General features: G+C 44.4%; 1 protein-coding gene across 1 annotated transcript; it reads right to left on the bottom strand.

Annotated features, from left to right (window-relative positions):
* Positions 1 to 15,227: 15,227 nt before the first annotated feature.
* Positions 15,228 to 19,121, bottom strand: LOC125541117 (uncharacterized). Its single transcript, XM_087540953.1, has 4 exons — positions 18,471 to 19,121; positions 17,971 to 18,259; positions 15,977 to 16,113; positions 15,228 to 15,755 (listed from the first exon to the last, which is right to left on the bottom strand). Exons 1-4 carry the CDS (start codon positions 18,975 to 18,977, stop codon positions 15,228 to 15,230), a joined length of 1,461 nt encoding a protein of 486 aa, XP_087397079.1. The 5' UTR covers positions 18,978 to 19,121.
* Between the last annotated feature and the right edge of the window lie 453 nt (positions 19,122 to 19,574).

The raw sequence follows: 19,574 nt of genomic DNA, 5'->3' as shown, positions 1-19,574 counted from the left end.
CTTCGGAGACACCTGTAGAGCACCTTTATAATCACCCAGTTACGTTGTGATGTTTGCTAGCACACAAAGTGTTCCTTCGGTAAACGGGAGTTGCATAATCTCATAGTCATAGGAACATGTATAAGTCATGAAGAAAGCAATAGCAACAAACTAAACGATCAAGTGCTAAGCTAACGGAATGGGTCAAGTCAATCACATCATTCTCCTAATGATGTGATCCCGTTAATCAAATGACAACTCATGTCTATGGCTAGGAAACATAGCCATCTTTGATCAACGAGCTAGTCAAGTAGAGGCATACTAGTGACACTATGTTTGTCTATGTATTCACACATGTATTATGTTTCCGGTTAATACAATTCTAGCATGAATAATAAACATTTATCATGATATAAGGAAATAAACAATAACTATATTATTGACTCTAGGGCATATTTCCTTCATATATGTCATACCTTTGACATAATATGGTTTGAGTGAAATGCTATTAGTCCATTAACTCAAAATGATTGCACGCTTTAGGTCAAGAACTCAAGAAGTGATCCGATGTAATCAATAAACTCATTTATTTGATCATGTAAGGCCAAAATCGATTCAAAATAGAAAAACCGGTCTACATGGCTGCCACATCAGCGTACCTTGGACCGCTCATGCTATGTTTAAATTTCTAGAGGGTGTCCTTTGCAAAAATTGCAAAATATTCCAGTTTACTTGCTTTAAAAAAAGGAAAACGTTTGTTTTCCACCGGCTGATTTCCACGCCGCACAAACCTCCTGGAACGCACGACATGTGTCTAGCCCCACACACCACTCGCAACCGCGCCAGCCTTATCTTCTTAGCATCCTGATGTTCGTCCCCACTCTTTTCCCCTTCCCTTGCTGCCACACGCGAGAGAGAGGCCTTGCACCGCAGCATGAAGTGATGGAGGAGGAAGCTGGAGGCTAGAGACTGGCGCCGCTCGTCGCTGGTGCTGCAGCGCAACACGGGAAGGCCGAAGGCGGGCTGCTCATCGCCAGAGGGAGCTGCGTCCCCATGGATCTCGCCATAGCGACGGAGCTACAGTGTAGCACAAGTGGCGTCGCGACCCCATGGAGCTCGGCATCTGCGGTATTGCAACGGGAGCTCTCGCCTGTGGTTCCCGGAATTCCATTTAAATAGGCAAGCTCCGGTTATTTCTCATTTATTATTTGCAAATGACAGTCTGTTATTTTTCAAGGGCTCGATCGAACAAGCAATAACTATTAAGAATATTCTGAGGGTGTATGAAAAGAGAACTGGGCAGATATTAAGTCCTGATAAGTGTTCCATCATGTTCGAGAAAAAGTGCAGTATGGAAAATCAAGTGGCTTCTATGGTTATCTTGGGAATTATAGTGGAAGGGTTCGAAGATAGATATCTTGGATTGCTTGTCCTAGAGGGGAGAATGAAGGCTGGTAATTTTCAGTATACTAAAGATAAGTTTCTGAGAAGGCTTTCTGACTGGATTGAAAAATATGCATCTTGTGGGGTGAAGGAAGACTTAATAAAATCAGTAATTCAGTCCCTACCGGTGTAAGCCCATGGGAAATTTTAAATTTCCGGCTTCTCTTTATGAGGAATTATCCCAGATTATAAGGGACTTCTGGTGGGGAGATGAGAGAGATAGAAGGAAAACACATAGGCTAGCATGGGACAAATTAACACGGCCTAAAGGTGAAGGCGGTATTGGCTTTTGCGATCTCAGACTTTTTAATCAAGCTCTTTTGACAAAAGCGCGTTTATTGATATATCCAGACTCATTGTGTGCGAAGTTAATGAAGGCAGAGTATTATCCCCAGGGACATATTCTGGATATAGTGTTCCCGCATTCTTCATCGGTAACTTGACAAGGTATTATGCATGGTTTGGAACTACTTAAGAAATGGGTCATTTGGAGGGTGTGTGATGGTTCTAGTATTAATATTTGGAGGGATAATTGGATCCCTAGAAACTATGACCTACAAATTTCTACAAAAGCATAGCACTAGATTGAAGTGGGTCTCCGATTTATTCATGAACAACGGTAAATGTTGGGATGAAAATTTGGTGAAGCATATTTTCTATCCACATGATGCTGAGGAGATTCTAAAGATTCGTATTCATGCTCATGGGGAGGGAGATTTTGCTGTGTGGCACTATGAGAAGAATGGTGTATTTCTGTTAAAAGTGCGTACAATTTTGCGCTTAAGTTGAAGGAGAACCAGAGGGGGGAAGGAGGATATGGCAGTTAATCTGGAAGGCTAATATTCCTCAGAAGATTAGGATTTTTACATGGCTGCTGCTATGAATAGCTTGGCGGTCCAGATGAATAGAGTTAAACACCATCAGACTAACTCAGGTATGTGCTTTCTTTGTGCTATGGAAGATGAAAGCACTTTTCATGCTCTGGTGAGATGTTCTAAAGCTCGTGCTCTGCAGTTGGCCTTGAGAGATTCTTGGAATATTCCGAATGAAGTGTTATTCAAATGCACGGGGCCAGACTTGCTTTTGAGTTTGCTTGATCAGTTGAGTTTGGAACAGCGGGAGGAAATCTTACTCCTTTTCTGGCGAGCGTGGCATCTGAGAAATGATTTAATTTTCGGAATGGATAAGGAATCCATTACTAACTCGGCAAATTTTCTGGAAAATTATTGGTCCTTTCACACGGCCAATCATGACCCTATTCAGTTGGATTCGTGCAACAAAGGTTAGAAAAAGGCGGGAGGTGTTATTGCGGATTATGCACTGGTGAAAGAGCATGTGGTGTGGAAATCGCCTTCTGTGGATTATATGAAGATCAATGTTGATGCTAGTTTTGTGGAGAGTATTAATGTTGCCAGTGTTGGGGTTGTTGCTAGGAATTCGTCTGGCGAAATTATCATGTCCTCATTGGATTTTATTGGTCAATGTACTAGTGTGAATGAAGCTGAGCTTCGTGCCTGCCTAACAGGTCTTTATATCGGTATTACCCTTCACCAGTCTATTATTTTGGAGACTGACTGCGCTTTCATACATTATTTCCTTGCAAAACAGAAGTTTGGCAGATCCCCTCTCGTTGATCTGAAGAAAGAGGCTCTGAGTATTTCCAAAATGATCCAAAATTTGAGTTTTTCGAAAATAAATCGGCGTGCCAATGAGGTGGCACATGAGATTGCTAAGTTTAGTTTTAATAGTAGGTCCGACGGGTTGCTCGTTAACTCTGTACCTGTAGCGACCAGACCTCAAACAGTCTGATCTCTGTGCTCCGGTGTCATCCCTGGATCAGTAATGCTGACACCACACAGTACTCGGAGGATTTATAGCAAAGTAGCAATCACACACTTATTACATCGAATGTCTCAAAAGAGAACTTAATACAATAAATATGGCTTAAGGCCATCTAATAACGATAACAGCGGAAGGCTTGGAAGATAAGTGAGTCCATCAACTCCAACGACATCACCGAGTATAGAACCATGACCTAAAAACTCCTTAATCGTCGTCTGAAAAGTCTGCAACATTAACGTTGCAGCCCGAAAACGGGTCAGCACATGGAATATGCTGGCAAGGTAACACATAGAGAGTAATGGAATGAAACAGCTATACTATATGCATATTTGGCTGGTGGAAAGCTCTATGGTTACAGTTTTGCGTAAAGCCAATTTTCCCTACTTCAAAGGAATAAAATTTTAATTACTATCAAGGTGGTTGTTAAACATTGAGAATGGTTGACAGCATTCTCAATCCCAATTAAGCATCATCATTAAACATAACCCAACAAAATTAATTTAGAGTAACATGTTGAGATTCACATGATAATCCAAGTACTAGATACTCAAGAGGTCCATAACCGGGGACATGGCTAACCATGATTAGTTTGTTACACTCTGCAGAGGTTTGCGCACTTTTCCCCACAAGACTCGATCGCCTCCGTTTGTTTTCCCGCACTACATGGTGTTTGAGAAGACGGATGACCGAGACATAGTCTTTCAGAAGCGCTAGCACCTTACGATCGGGTCGACCGTACCACCTACATCCCCTACATCTGCTAGTCTACCACTGTAAGAGTTCGCACAACTTAGTCAACTATGCTAGCGCCCATAATAGCTTGTGGCTGCACACGGAAGTTTCTAGTATGAATAGTCTCATGATCCCTTTGAGCCTGGGTGGCGGTCCAAAAGAAAACAGGCAAGTCCTGGAATACCCAGGTGCCTCAATCCACCCAGATGTGTGTTTAAGTTGCCACCTTAGATAAACCATTAATTATCAATCTCACATCTGTCATGGATATCACTCACCCAATCCACGTCTACTAGCATAGCATGGCATAATAAGCGAACATAGAAGTAACTCCCAAAGGTTTGATAATAAACAGGTAATAGGTACTACCTCATCTACTTCCCATCCCACAATTTAATTAGATCCTAATCATGCAATGAGTAAGGATTGATCTAATGCAATAAAACTGGGATGTAGAAAAAGGTATGATCAAAGTGTTACTTGCCTTGCTGATGATCCGGGAAACCTAGCGATTCGAAGTAACAGGCGGCGCACTCCGGATACTCTATCGCAGACAAACAAACAAGCATACAATAAGTACTCAACTAATGCACAGGTAAAACTCAAATAAGAGATCTAACCAGAAGGTTCAACTTAAGAACTCCGGTTGGCAAAAAGAATCAAATCGAACGAAGCAACGAAAGTCAAACGGCGGAAGAAAACAACTTCGTTCTCGTAATCTGGATCTAGGGCAATTTTTACAGTAGCAAAATCTTGTTTAAGTTGGTTAAACGGATAGAGGGTTTCGAGACGAAACTCTAGGCGCTTGAATCGCCTGATTCCGATAAACGAGCGAATAGTTAAACTAAAACGAAAATCGGGTCAGGAATCGCGATCAGAAAAATCACGGATTTAATCCGAGAAAAAGAAAAACGATGAACGCTCGCTAAAAATAAATAAGCCGGAAAAACCGATCTATCTATTTTAAAAAACCGAATCTATTAAACCGACGAAAATCGATCGGTTTTTTTAAACCGAAGGCACGAAAAATGAGGCGCGTCGGCGAACCTCGGCGGCGGCGGCCGGCGACGGCGGCACGGGGCGGCGCGGTGGCGGGCAGCGGCGGCGGCAGCGCGGTTGGGTTGGGGCGGCGGCGCGGGCGGCGGGCAGCGGCGGCGGCGCTGGCAGCGGCGGGCGCGGGTGGCTGGGGCGGCTCGGGGTTGGGGCTAGGGTTCCTCCCCGGGGGGCTGGGCCGGCTTTTAAAGCCTGCCGGGCCAGAGTCCTATCCGAACACGGCCCGGTTAGGTCGGTTCCCCTTTTTTAAAATATTCCGCTTGAAAGAAAAATAAAAAGAAATACTAAACGGACTCCAAAAATCCTGAAATAAATTTTCTCGGGCTTCTAAAATCAAGCCCGACAAAGTGAACATTTATTTGGGCCCTAAATGCAATTTTGAAAAACGCACATTTTTCCTAAATTCAAATAAAACTCCGAAAAACTCCGAAATAAAATCTTGTTTGATTTTATTATTAAATCCTCAATATTTATTTATTTTGGGAAAGTCATTTTATTCCCTCTCTCATATTTTTGTAATAGAAATAATTGATGATAAAGTAAATAAAATCAAATGATCCTATTCTCAAAATTTGAGAAAACTCAAATATGAAAATAACGAAATCCCCAACTCTCTCCGTGGGTCATTGAGTTGCGTGGAATTTTCTAGGATCAACCAAAATGCAAAATAAAATATGATATGCAATGATGATCTAATGTATAACATTCCAAATTGAAAATTTGGGATGTTACAAACCTACCCCCCCCCCCCTTAAGATGAATCTCGCCCTCGAGATTCGGGTTGGCTAGAAAATAGGTGAGGGTGGTCTTTGAACAAATCTTCCTCTCGCTCCCAGGTGGCTTCATCCTCCGTGTGGTTGCTCCACTAAACTTTGCAAAATTTGATAACCTTGTTGCGAGTAACTCGGTTGGCAAACTCGAGAATCTTAACTAGTTTCTCCTCGTAGGTCAAATCGTTATCCAACTGAATAGTTTCCAAAGGCACGGTATCTCTCAATGGTATGTCAGCCATCTCCGCGTGACACTTCTTCAATTGAGAAACGTGGAACACATCATGAACTCCTGACAATCCTTCGGGCAATTCCAACCTGTAGGCTACTTCCCCCATACGTTCCAATACTCGATATGGTCCTACAAATCGTGGTGCTAACTTCCCTTTAACTCCAAAACGCTTTGTTCCCCGAAGTGGAGATACTCGAAGATAAGCTCTATCTCCGACTTCGTAAACTGTCTCCTTGCGTTTAGAATCCGCATAACTCTTCTGTCTGGACTGGGCTACCTTGAGCCTATCGCGAATCAATTTCACCTTCTGTTCAGACTCTTTAATCAAGTCAGGTCCAAACAACTGGCGGTCTCCAACTTCGTCCCACGACAGCGGTGTCCTGCACCTCCTTCCGTATAAAGCTTCGAAAGGGGTCATCTTTAAACTGGTTTGATAACTGTTGTTGTAAGAGAACTCTGCATATGGCAAATTATCGTCCCAACTAGATCTGTAATCTAGCGCACAAGCTCTCAGCATATCCTCCAAAATCTGATTGACTCCCTCGGTCTGTCCATCTGTCTGTGGATGAAAAGCTGTACTAAATTCTAGCCTGGTACCCAAAGTTTCGTGCAACTGCTTCCAGAACTTTGAGGTAAACTGGGTTCCTTTATCTGATACGATACTCCTTGGAACTCCATGCAGACATACTATTCTGGTCATGTATATCTTTGCCAACTTAGCACTGGTGCAAGTGGTCTTTACTGGGATGAAATGAGCTACTTTCGTCAATCGATCAACTACAACCCAAATTGAGTCATAGCCTGAACGAGTCCTGGGCAATCCCATGATAAAATCCATGCCTAGCTTATCCCACTTCCATTCGAGTATCGGCAATGGTTGTAACAACCCTGCTGGCTTCTGATGCTCTGCCTTTACTCTCTGACATACATCATAAACTGCTACATACTGCGCAATATCCTTCTTCATTCCGGTCCACAAAAAAATATCCTTCAAATCTAGATACATCTTGGTATTTCCTGAGTGAATTGAATACGGTGAATCGTGTGCCTCTTGCAAAATCAACTTCCTGATCTCCGGGTTATTGGGCACATAAACACGGTCTTCAAACGACAGGGTGTCGTGCTCATCCTCACGAAATCCTTTAGCTTTTCCTTTGCTCAGTTTCTCTTTTATAGCGGCAATCTCTTTGTCAGCTTTCTGAGCTTCTCTGATTCTATCCTTCAAGGTTGACTGAATCTCTAGTGCTACTACATAGCCTCTCGGAACTATTTCCACACATAGTTCATGAAGATTTTCTGCTAACTCCTTGGGTATTTCTCCCGTCATTAATGTATTGACATGGCTCTTGCGGCTTAATGCGTCAGCTACTACATTAGCCTTTCCGGGGTGATAATGCAATTTCATATCATAATCATTGATAAGCTCCAACCATCTCCTTTGTCTGAGATTCAACTCCTTCTATGTGAAGACGTACTTCAAACTCTTATGATCCGTGTACACCTCACAATGGTTTCCAATGAGAAAATGTCTCCATGTTTTCAACGCATGCACTACGGCTGCTAACTCCAAATCATGCGTGGCATAATTTAACTCATGGGGCTTCAGTTGTCTGGAGGCATATGAAACAACTCTCCCTTCCTGCATAAGCACTGCTCCAAGTCCTCGACGTGAAGCGTCGCAGTACACCTCATAATCTTTGGTCTGGTCTGGCAAAATCAACACTGGTGAGGTAACCAAGCGTTTCTTCAACTCTTGAAAACTAGCCTCACACTCCTCCGTCCATATGAACTTGGTATCTTTCTTCAACAACTCCGTCATAGGCTTCGCAATCTTTGAGAAATTCTCAATAAACCTCTGGTAGTATCCTGTGAGTCCAAGAAAACTCCGGATCTCTCCAACTGTTGTTGGGGCTTCCCACTTGGTCACGATTTCAACTTTAGCGGGATCTACTGCTATACCTTCTCCGGATATAACGTGTCCGAGGAATCCTACTTCCTTCAACCAAAACTCACATTTGCTGAACTTGGCATATAATTGGTGTTCTCTGAGCTTTCCAAGTACCAAACGCAAATGCTCCTTATGCTCCTCTTCATTCTTCGAATATACCAGGATATCATCAATGAACACTACGACGAACTTATCCAAAAACTCCATAAACACTTTGTTCATCATGTTCATAAAATAGGCAGGCGCGTTAGTCAGACCAAATGACATAACGGTATACTCATACAGCCCATACCTGGTGGTAAAAGTTGTCTTCGGAATATCCTGTTCTCGAATCTTCAACTGGTGGTATCCTGATCGCAGATCGATCTTGGAAAATACCTTAGCTCCTTGCAATCGATCAAACAGATCGTTGATCATTGGTAGTGGGTACTTGCTCTTGATCGTTACTTCATTCAATCCTCGATAATCAACAACCATCCTTAACGATCCATCCTTCTTCTCCACTAGAAGTACTGGCGATCCCCAAGGTGAAGAACTTGGGCGAATATATCCCTTATCCAGTAACTCCTTAATCTGCTTCTTAATTTCCACCAAATCCTTTGTTGGCATCCTATATGGTCTCTTTGATATTGGCCCAGTGCCTGGCAATAGCTCAATCAAAAACTCAATATCTCTATCTGGTGGCATGCCTGGCAACTCTTCTGGAAATACATCAGGAAAATCCCTTACCACTGGTACTTCCTCCTGCACAACTCCTGTTAGGCAATTTACTTGGGTCCTCTTTGGCACATGCCGGGATACATACTTGATCCTTCTCCCTTCTGGTGTGGTAAGCAAAATTGACTTACTAGCACACTCAATATTCCCTTCATACTTTGATAACCAATCCATGCCTAATATCACATCCAATCCTTGAGATTCCAATACTACTAGGTCTGAGGGAAAAACATAGTTACCAATCCTTAATGGTAACCGATCACACCATAGACTAGCCACATACTCTGCACCTGGCGAGGTTACTAACATGGGTGACCTAAGGGCTTGGGTTGGTAGGTTATACTTATCCACAAATCCCCTTGAGATGTATGAATGCGATGCACCAGTATCAAAAGAACGAGTGCAGTAAATGACTTAACCAAAAACTTACCTATTACTGCATCGGGCTGAGCTTCAACCTCCTCCACGCTAACGTGGTTCACATGTCCCCTGTTGAAAGGGTTCGGCTTCTTCCCAGAACTTCCATTGCCATTTTGGCCTTCAGGACATTCATTGGCATAATGTCCTGGCTTCGAACACTTATAGCAAGTGACTTGGCTCAAGTCCTTCTTGGATGGGGTTGATGGGTTGGTGCGGTTCTGGCCGTTGCTTCCTCCATTGCCATTACCATTCTTAGTGCCATTGTGGTTGTGCGAGCTACCTCCCCCATGGGTATGCTGAAAATGTCCTCTCGGTCTAGGGGTAAAACGTGGCTTCTGCTGAGCTCCTGAATTGTACTTTCCTTGTCCATACTTCCTCTTGCGATTCTCAATTTGTTGCTGCTTCCCTTCAATCACAAGAGCACGATCTACCAACTCCTGGTAGTTGTTGAAGGTGGCTACCATCAACTGCATACTCAACTCATCATTCAGTCCTTCCAGAAACTTCTCTTGTTTAGCTGCATCCGTAGCAACGTCATCTGGGGCATAACATGCTAGCTTACTAAACTCCTCCACATACTGGCCAACTGTCCGTCCTCCTTGGCGCAAGTTATGAAACTCACGCTTCTTCATGGCCATAGCTCCTGCTGAAACATGGGCAGTACGGAAAGCCTGCTGAAACTGGTCCGATGTGACAGTGTCGACTGGGAAGGTGGCTGTGAAATTCTCCCACCATGATGCTGCGGGTCCTTCTAACCGATGCGCGGCAAACTTCACCTTCTCCGCATCTGTGCATCCTGCTGTGGTCAACTCCCTAGCTGTCTTGCGGATCCAATCATCTGCTACTATCGGCTCGGTGCTACTGGAAAACACCGGCGGATTTAGCCTAAGAAAACGGCTAAGTGGTCAACAGGTGGTGGTGGTGGTGGGTTGTTGTTGTTGTTCCCCTGATTCTGATTCTAGACTAGCAACTGCATCAATGTGTTCTGCTGCTGGATCAACTGGGTGAGCTCCGGTGGAAAGGCAAATCCGGGGTCACGTCTCGGAGGCATCTGAGGGTTTAGAAAAGATGAGATATAAGAATAGAGAGGGTCTAAAGAGAAAACACTACCCATATGCACATGAGGCAAAAGCAAACAATTCACTTCAATCAATCAACCAAAGGCATACAATCGATCTAACTATCGCAAAAGTGCTCGGACTACTATATTTACATGGTGGACTACTACTACTGGTGAGGTGGTCTATTAGAAATATTCTACGGTTGTTGACTCCATAATATCTGCTCCAGCTTCATCAACATAGTCATCATCGCTACTATCTGCTTCCGAGTCGGTGTCGTCGATGATGATGTAGTCTTCCGGGCTAATTTCTTTAGGTTCTCGTCTTCATCTACGGGTGCCGGGCCTCCCATAAATATTCCAATCTTCTTGATCAGGTCGTCATTCTTCTCCACCAATACTTCAATTTCCTCTTCATAATCTTCACGTGTAGCCTTGAGTTCTTCCTTCAGTTCCTTGATTCTAGTCTTAGCCTTCTTCAGATCTATCATGCCGGCGCACATCTGGTTCTCCTGTCGTCGAATGTGCTGGTTTAGCTCCTGGATAAAAGCTGCAATTGATCTATCCTTCCTGGTGCTAATCATCTCCCAGTGTTCATCTCGGCGTCCACAAATCTGGTAGATAGTATCCCTGAGATCCTTGCGGTAGACTTCTCCAATGCGTCCCATGGTGATGTGAGCTGCCATGCTTTTTCCTAGACTCCAAGTTGGTGCATCAAAAGAAAATTCTATGGGCTAGTGACTGGCATGAACGTCCTTCCTGGAACTTGAACTTGAATCATCCAGCGCTCTTCTTCAGGTAAAGTGGCGTTGTAGGTTCCCGTGAAGCTTGGTACTCCTATGTTCAGGTATCTAGTGACTTCCTTCAAGTGACGTCCAAAGGGTGTATCTTCATCCGGTTGTGTGAACTTGTTCCTTGCATCCGCCATCCTAAAGAATAGAAAAGATGAGAGGTCAGAAGAGAAGAGAGTGAGTAGTGATCTAGGTCTTTAGCTTAGTGGTCGTGTCCTACAGTCAGCGTGTGCTCTGATACCATCTCTGTAGCGACCAGACCTCAAACAGTCTGATCTCTGTGCTCCGGTGTCATCCCTGGATCAGTAATGCTGACACCACACAGTACTCGGAGTATTTATAGCAGAGTAGCAATCACACACTTATTACATCGAATGTCTCAAAAGAGAACTTATTACAATAAATATGGCTTAAGGCCATCTAATAACGATAACAGCGGAAGGCTTGGAAGATAAGTGAGTCCACCAACTCCAACGGCATCACTGAGTATAGAACCACGACCTAAAAACTCCTTAATCGTCGTCTGAAAAGTCTACAACATTAACGTTGCAGCCCGAAAATGGGTCAGCACATGGAATATGCTGGCAAGGTAACACATAGAGAGTAATGGAATGAAACAGCTATACTATATGCATATTTGGCTGGTGGAAAGCTCTATGGTTACAGTTTTGCGTAAAGCCAATTTTTCCCTACTTCAAAGGAATAAAATTTTAATTACTATCAAGGTGGTTGTTAAACATTGAGAATGGTTGACAGCATTCTCAATCCCAATTAAGCATCATCATTAAACATAACCCATCAAAATTAATTTAGAGTAACATGTTGAGATTCACATGATAATCCAAGTACTAGATACTCAAGAGGTCCATAACCGGGGACACGGCTAACCATGATTAGTTTGTTACACTCTGCAGAGGTTTGCGCACTTTTTCCCACAAGACTCGATCGCCTCCGTTTGTTTTCCCGCACTACATGGTGTTTGAGAAGACGGATGACCGAGACATAGTCTTTCAGAAGTGCTAGCACCTTACGATCGGGTAGACCGTACCACCTACATCCCCTACATCTGCTAGTCTACCACTGTAAGAGTTCGCACAACTTAGTCAACTATGCTAGAGCCCATAATAGCTTGTGGCTGCACACGGAAGTTTCTAGTATGGATAGTCTCATGATCCCTTTGAGCCTGGGTGGCGGTCCAAAAAAAAACAGGCAAGTCCTGAAATACCCAGGTGCCTCAATCCACCCAGATGTGTGTTTAAGTTGCGACCTTAGATAAACCATTAATTATCAATCTCACATCTGTCATGGATATCACTCACCCAATCCACGTCTACTAGCATAGCATGGCATAATAAGCAAACGTAGAAGTAACTCCCAAAGGTTTGATAATAAACAGGTAATAGGTACTACCTCATCTACTTCCCATCCCACAATTTAATTAGATCCTAATCATGCAATGAGTAAGAATTGATCTAATGCAATAAAACTGGGATGTAGAAAAAGGTATGATCAAAGTGTTACTTGCCTTGCTGATGATCCAGGAAACCTAGCGATTCGAAGTAACACGCGGCGCACTCCGGATACTCTATCGCAGACAAACAAACAAGCATACAATAAGTACTCAACTAATGTACAGGTAAAACTCAAATAAGATATCTAACCAGAAGGTTCAACTTAAGAACTCCGGTTGGCAAAAAGAATCAAATCGAACGAAGCAACGAAAGTCAAACGGCGGAAGAAAACAACTTCATTCTAGTAATCTGGATCTAGGGCAAATTTTACAGTAGCAAAATCTTGTTTAAGTTGGTTAAACGGATAGAGGGTTTCGAGACGAAACTCTAGGCGCTTGAATCGCCTGATTCCAATAAACGAGCGAAAAGTTAAACTAAAATGAAAATCGGATCAGGAATCGCGATCAGAAAAATCGCGGATTTAATCCGAGAAAAAGAAAAATGACGAACGCTCGCTAAATATAAATAAACCAGAAAAACCGATCTATTTAAAAAAACCGAATCTATTAATCCGACGAAAACTGACGAAAACCGATTGGTTTTTTTAAAACCGAAGGCATGAAAAACGAGGCGCGGCAGCGAACCTTGGCGGCGGCGGCGGCGTCCGGCGACGGCGGCGCGGGGCGGCGCGGCGGCGGGCAGCAGCGGCGGCGGCGGCGCTGGCGGTGGCGGGCGCGGGCGGCTGGGGCGGCTCGGGGCTGGGGCTAGGGTTCCTCCCCGGGGGGCTGGGCCGGCTTTTAAAGCCTGCCGGGCCAGAGTCCTATCCGGACACGGCCCGGCTAGGTCGGTTCCCTTTTTTTAAAATATTTTGCTCGGAAGAAAAATAAAAAGAAATACTAAATGGACTCCAAAAATTCCGAAATAAATTTTCCCAGGCTTCTAAAATCAAGCCCGACAAAGTGAACATTTATTTGGGCCCTAAATGCAATTTTGAAAAACGCACATTTTTCCTAAATTCAAATAAAACACCGAAAAACTCCAAAATAAAATCTTTTTTGATTTTATTATTAAATCCTCTATATTTTTTTATTTTGGAAAAGTCATTTTATTCCCTCTCTCATATTTTTGTAATAGAAATAATTGATGATAAAATAAATAAAATCAAATGATCCTATTCTCAAAATTTGAGAAAACTCAAATATGAAAATAACGAAATCCCCAACTCTCTCCGTGGGTCATTGAGTTGCGTAGAATTTTCTAGGATCAACCAAAATGCAAAATAAAATATGATATGCAATGATGATCTAATGTATAACATTTCAAATTGAAAATTTGGGATGTTACAGTACCGCCCTGGGTGACGTATGTTGTAATGAATGATTGTAATAACCTTTTTGTTTAATTAATTAATATAAAAAAATTAAAGGCAAAGAAGACTTGTGTGCTATAAAGCTCGATATGCACAAAGCTTATCATCGAGTTGAGTGGCCTTTTCTAAAGAAAATTATTGTGGACTAGGTTTCCGTGAAAATTAGACAGGGGATCGGAAGGAGGGTTTGGAGGAGGGAGACGGGGCGAGGGCGTGTGTGGTTATGTGTTTGGTGGGTTGGGCGTTGGACCGGAGAACCGGTACGATGGGGTTCGATCAAAAGGAAGAATCGGTGGAGTTCTTCCATCGATGTGACCATAACATCCGAACGGAAGTACTATGTACTATCGATTTGGGCACATAATGCTGCTTTCATAATTTGATTTGTCCCTATGATGTACGATGGGTCATGATTTACATATTAGTTTTTTTTAATTCATTATTTATTTTCTTAAATCTGTTATTTGTTTTCTAACACAAATTGTTCAGATAGGAGGGATCAGTTGATTTAGGTAAGTTGAGAAAGTTAGACCCGTGATCTTTTGTAAAGTAGAAAAGTGTTGGTTTGTAAGAAAAGAGTGAAGAGGTGAACAGATGGATAAGGAAACCAGCGTGGAGGGGTGGTGGTGGTGATCGTGAAACTCTCCTTTTAGGAGTAGAAACTACTAGTGATCCCATATAAATGATCACACATAAAGGAGCAGGGTAAACTTCAATAGGAGAAGCATCTCATAAATGGAAATATTGTATAGCGCACGACCGTAATCTCCTGTCCAACACCACAAGAGCGGGCCAAAGCCAAAAATAGCACAGTAGCAATGTGAAGTACTAGTCTACTACTGCTAGTGATGGAACCACACGGGCGGGCTCAAGTCAGAGGTCTTGTCGAAGGGTGCCCCCCTGTAGGCTCCGCCGAACAAACGCGTGCGCGTTAGGAAGCATCCCATGTCGTCACGGCTGAAGAGGATAGTGCCAGTGCCCTCCGAGTCAACAGTCCTCCCGACGTCGTCTAGAAAGTGAATCTCATGCTTGGTATCCGTCAGGTACTACCGGGACGAACCCATCCCCCCAGCAGGTGACATGTAGTTGAGCCACTCAGCCTCGCCTGTATCGTGGTTGACTCCCAGCCTATACAAAGTGATCGTGCCTGTCCTGTTTAGACGGCTAATCTTGATGAGCATCAGCAGATCCCCTGTCGTCGACTCTACGAGCCGCCTGTCCAGAGAATACTGAGGCCGTTTCTCAACCAAGTCATCCATGACTCTACCAGCACTTCTAACCACATTGCACATCTGGATCCCTCGAGAACCGTTAGCATGCCGAATCACCTTGATTAGGCCTTCATCTCGCGTCAGCAGAAGGAACACACCGCGGTGATAGCAGATATCCACAATGCTCGCTTCCGGTGTCTTGCTCATCTCTAGCCAATGCTCTTGTTGCGGGCTCCACATGGCAATGATATTCTTGCACATGACGGAGACCTGGACAGAGCGCACATCAAGAGCGACGTCTCACCTCTTATTGTCCCCTCCATGTTTATGACACTGCTGGGAAGAGTAACCCGCTTGCCCGACTTCAGATTGTACAGCAGATGATCTTGTCCCGATGCTTCGCCGTCCAAGAATAGCCAGCCTCCGGGGTAAGATCCGCACGGGCGGGCTGCCCTGATGCCCTCTGGAAGAGCTCCAAGTGGGTGAAGGCATGCTTTCGTTGGATTGAAGAAGCACGGGCTCGCCGAAGATGGTAGAAAGAGCCAAGGCAGATTGGCCAGGTCAGCCATCTCCTCCACGCCAATTATGCTATTGCGCCAGTGCCTGTTGAGCAAGGAGGCGCACACGCGATCAACATCACACAAGGTGCCATTTCTGATGATCTTCTGGATAATATCCACTGGCAGATCTGCGCATTGCGTCGGGCTGGTAGACACAGGCCCGGCTCCCAGAGAACCCTGTGAGAAAGAGAACCATTGCCTCGTGAGAACCATTAAGAGATGTGTTCATACACAAGGATTGATCTCGTAACTAATTGAACGAAGGAAAACCCTCTTTGATACTTCAACACTTCACATACGGTCAACTGGGAAATCCAATATCCCATCTAAGAGGCAATAGCAAGAGACGACCCACAAATCGATAGAAATCCAACAGCAACATCAGGACGTCTACTCACAGTCACAGAGATGATGCCGCCGCGCTCCGCGATGCCGTGCTCGCCACTGGCATCCATCGTCGACTCGGAGCGATGTATCTGGTGATATCTCTCTACTAACTCTCCATCGACATCCGGGTACCGCAGCTCCATGTGGACTGAATTAGCAGAAAAAGTTAGACATGATGTGCCATATCTACTGCAACAAGTTCATAAGAGGATCAACAGGATATATAATTGATGTACAAAAAGCTCAAAGCAATGCAATGCGCAGAAAAGATAGCTTGCTTTCATGTAGTACAGCTGTGGAATACATACAACCTGAATATTGTCCATGTGTTCTTCGAAACAATTACAGTAGGCTAAAAAAATTACAGTAGATTGAATTTATTTAGGTTTTGAAGTTCCAAAGTTTTCCATTAGCGCCATTTTGTACTAATTGAAGACCGAATCATCTGAATCAAAGCACATTAGCATCAAACCCAGCAGTTTCTATGCTTACTTATTGTCAAGTCGTAAGTCCTAACTGTAGCAGATTAACTGCAGTTTCAGTACACACTTTTTCAGACCAACAATTTCAGTACACAGTTTTTCAGACTAACAAGTTCAGCGAGACAGGCACATTCTAGTGTGGATTTTAATTGGATAAATCATATATCGAATCAAAGCACCTTAGCATCAAAACCAACAGTTTCCATACTTTTACTTAGTTATTACTCCGTCCATTTACAATTGTAAGATGTTCTATTTTTTCTAGTTCGGATGTATGTAGACAACTTTAGTGTGTTTATATTGAAATATCCGAAACATCTTATAATAGTGAACGGAGGAAGTATATCTAATACAAACAATTGTCAAGTTCTAACTGAAGCAGATTAGCTGCAGTTTCGCTAAACTGTTTTTCAGGCTAACAATTTTAGTACACTGTTTTTCATGTAGTACAGCTGTGGGATACAACCTGAATTTTGTCCCTGTCTTATTCAAAACAATTACAGTAGGCTAAAAAATTTCAGTAGAAATTATCTTCTCTATGAAGCAGACTGAATTTATTTAGGTTTTTAGGTTCCAAAGTTTTCCATTAGCGCATATATTGTATTAAATTGAAGAACCGAATCATCTGAATGAAAGCACGTTAGCATCAAATTAAAGCCGTCAGTTTGCATGCTTACTTATTGTCAAGTCCAAGTCCTAACTGAAGCAGATTAGCTGCAGTTTCAGTGAAGTGTTTTCAGAACAACAATTTCAGTACACAGTTTTTCAGACTAAGTGACTAACAACTTCAGCGAGACAGGCACAGTGCAGTGCGAATTTCAATTGGCTAAATCATATATAGAAATCAGTATCTTCTCTATGAACCTGAAACTGAGATGACTGGACTGATTTTGCACATTTGATTCATGAATTTATTCTTCTTCGACAACCAACTAAACTTCGGATCACCTTCTAAGCATCTGTGCATACTACATAGGCTGATTAATCCAACAGCCACAATGCAAATATCGACTATTTCCATTCAACTTCTTCACTTGCTCATTATTATCTAATGAAACCATTCTCAAGTCACAAGTCCTAACTGAAGCAGATCAACTGCAGTTCAATAAACTGTTTTTCAGACTAACAATTTTAGTACAATGTTTTTCAGACTAACAGCTTCAGCGAGACAGGCACAATCTAATGTGAATTTCGATTGGCTAAATCATATAGAAATCAGTATCTTCTCTATGATACTGAAATTGGCATGACTGAACTAATTTGGCACATTTGATTTACGAATTAATTCTTCTTCGACAACCAACTAAACTTGGGACAACCTTCTAAGCATCTGTACATAGGTTGATTAATCCAACAGCCAGAATGCAAATACCGGTTATTTCCATTCAACCAGTTTTACTTACTCATTATCATTATCTAATGAAGCAGATTAGCAGCAGTTTTCCAACACAAGCAGACAGTACTGAACCAACCAGTCAAAATTATTTCCAAAGGAAGTTGAAGGAATGGAGAGGGCCTCTCACCTGGCGTCCCGGCCGCGAAGACGACGATGTGGAGGTCCTGGCCGCTGTGGGGCAGGTCGACGACGAGTGGGGTAAGCCGCCCGTGAGTACCCGCTTGGACGCACATGGCGAGGTTGGAGACGTCCATGACGTCACGCAGCCGGCGGGCCAGCTTGTTCCTCAGGCGGGACACCGATCTCCCATGGAACATGAACGCGGCGCGGCGGATGCCGGCCCCTTCGGTGCTCGTCCGCACGTACATGATCACCCGGGGCGGCAACATGGCGGCGAGTCCTCCGGGTAAGGGAAGCTGCAGTTGAGTCGCAAAGAACCAGGGGTCATGATGCCGCGAGATCAAATGCGATCAAGATTCAAGAATTGAAATCAACACGATCTATGACCATCCGAGACTGAATTCGGACGCAAACTAACGCCAACCAAGAACCCAATTCGCTCAAATAAGGTTCCGCTGAGAGTAATCTGGAAGAATCAAGAAGCGGGCATGGCGAAGGCGGACTCACCCCGGTCGGACGTGGAAGAGGAGGCATGCCCTCCCTGGCAGAGATGTGCTCGACCACCCAGAGCATCCTCGTTCTGGCGTTGTCGATGTCGTCGACGCTGACGCCGTTGTTCCAGGGGAGATACCTCCCGGGCCCGTTGGCGCGGAGGCAGCGGCCGGTGACGTGGCGGAGCAGGACGTCGTCCCCGGACCCGAACCTGACGGCCTCCCACCTGATGGCCTCCTCCGCCCCCTCGTCGTAGTTGCGCTGCTCGACGCGGAGCCCGCGGTGGCCGCGCGGCGCCGGCGCGTCCGTGGCGGCGAGGTAGCTGCCGTAGGCGGCGCTGTGGAGGAGCACGTACTGAGCATCGGCAGCGCCGCCTTGGTAGATGTGCACCGCCCAAGCCGCCTTCATTGACGAGCGGCGCCCGTGGAGGGAGACGCCATGCCCGTCCCCGTCGGCGTGCAGGTACGTGCCGTGCACGCGGCTCCGCAGCCGCACGTGGTGGCCGTCCAGGAACTGGTCCATCGGTTGCCGGAGTTGGACCTCTGGAGAGCAGAGGCAGGGGGATCTTCGCGGTGGAGAGGGGGAGAGTGAAGGATGGGTCCTTGGTTTCTTGGAGCTCCGGCGAGGGGGAAAGGGGAGAAGCGAAAGCTGTTGGTTGCCACGGTTACGTTCGGGCGCCAAAGGCAGAGGCAGAGTATTTTAAGGAGGCTGACGCCGTCGCCGGCACTAGGTGGGCTTGCGGGCCGGGGCCGAGGAAATACATCCCGTGGCCCGCCAAAGTTAAATTACTTGGTCTTTGGGAGCCTGACAACGATCACTTGCAGGAGGCTGAGAGCACGTTAAATGGCACGCTCTCAGTAGCCATCACGTGTCGCGTTCTGGATGCCCTCTCCGCATTTTTTTAAAAAATTTCACATGCGGTTTCGGGTGAATTTTGTTTTTCCACTCGTCCTCCTTAGTTTTTGGACCCAAGACAATTTTGCACGAAAAAATAATTTTTTTGCTTTCACGAGAGGCACGGCCGTGTCTTTTAAAAATGTAAAAAATGTGTTTTCTGTTTTTTCTTCCACGAGAGGCACGCTCGGAAATAGAAAAAAACGTGTTCTATATTTATTTCTT

This window comes from Triticum urartu, chromosome 2A (assembly GCF_056163025.1).
Source record: "Triticum urartu cultivar PI428250 chromosome 2A, HENAU_Tu73, whole genome shotgun sequence".
Classification (NCBI taxonomy): Eukaryota; Viridiplantae; Streptophyta; class Magnoliopsida; order Poales; family Poaceae; genus Triticum; species Triticum urartu.
This window is presented reverse-complemented; position numbering and strand designations above follow the sequence as displayed.

What these genes read in the sequence shown, in the direction of transcription:
- LOC125541117 (XM_087540953.1), bottom strand. Translation starts at nt 18,977, where the DNA reads ATGGACCAGTTCCTGGACGGCCACCACGTGCGGCTGCGGAGCCGCGTG. An exon ending in CTCTTCCACGTCCGACCGGG is followed by an intron (nt 18,260 to 18,470) that starts GTGAGTCCGCCT and finishes ACTCAACTGCAG; the next exon opens with CTTCCCTTACCCGGAGGACT. An exon ending in GCGGCATCATCTCTGTGACT is followed by an intron (nt 15,756 to 15,976) that starts GTGAGTAGACGT and finishes TCTTTCTCACAG; the next exon opens with GGTTCTCTGGGAGCCGGGCC.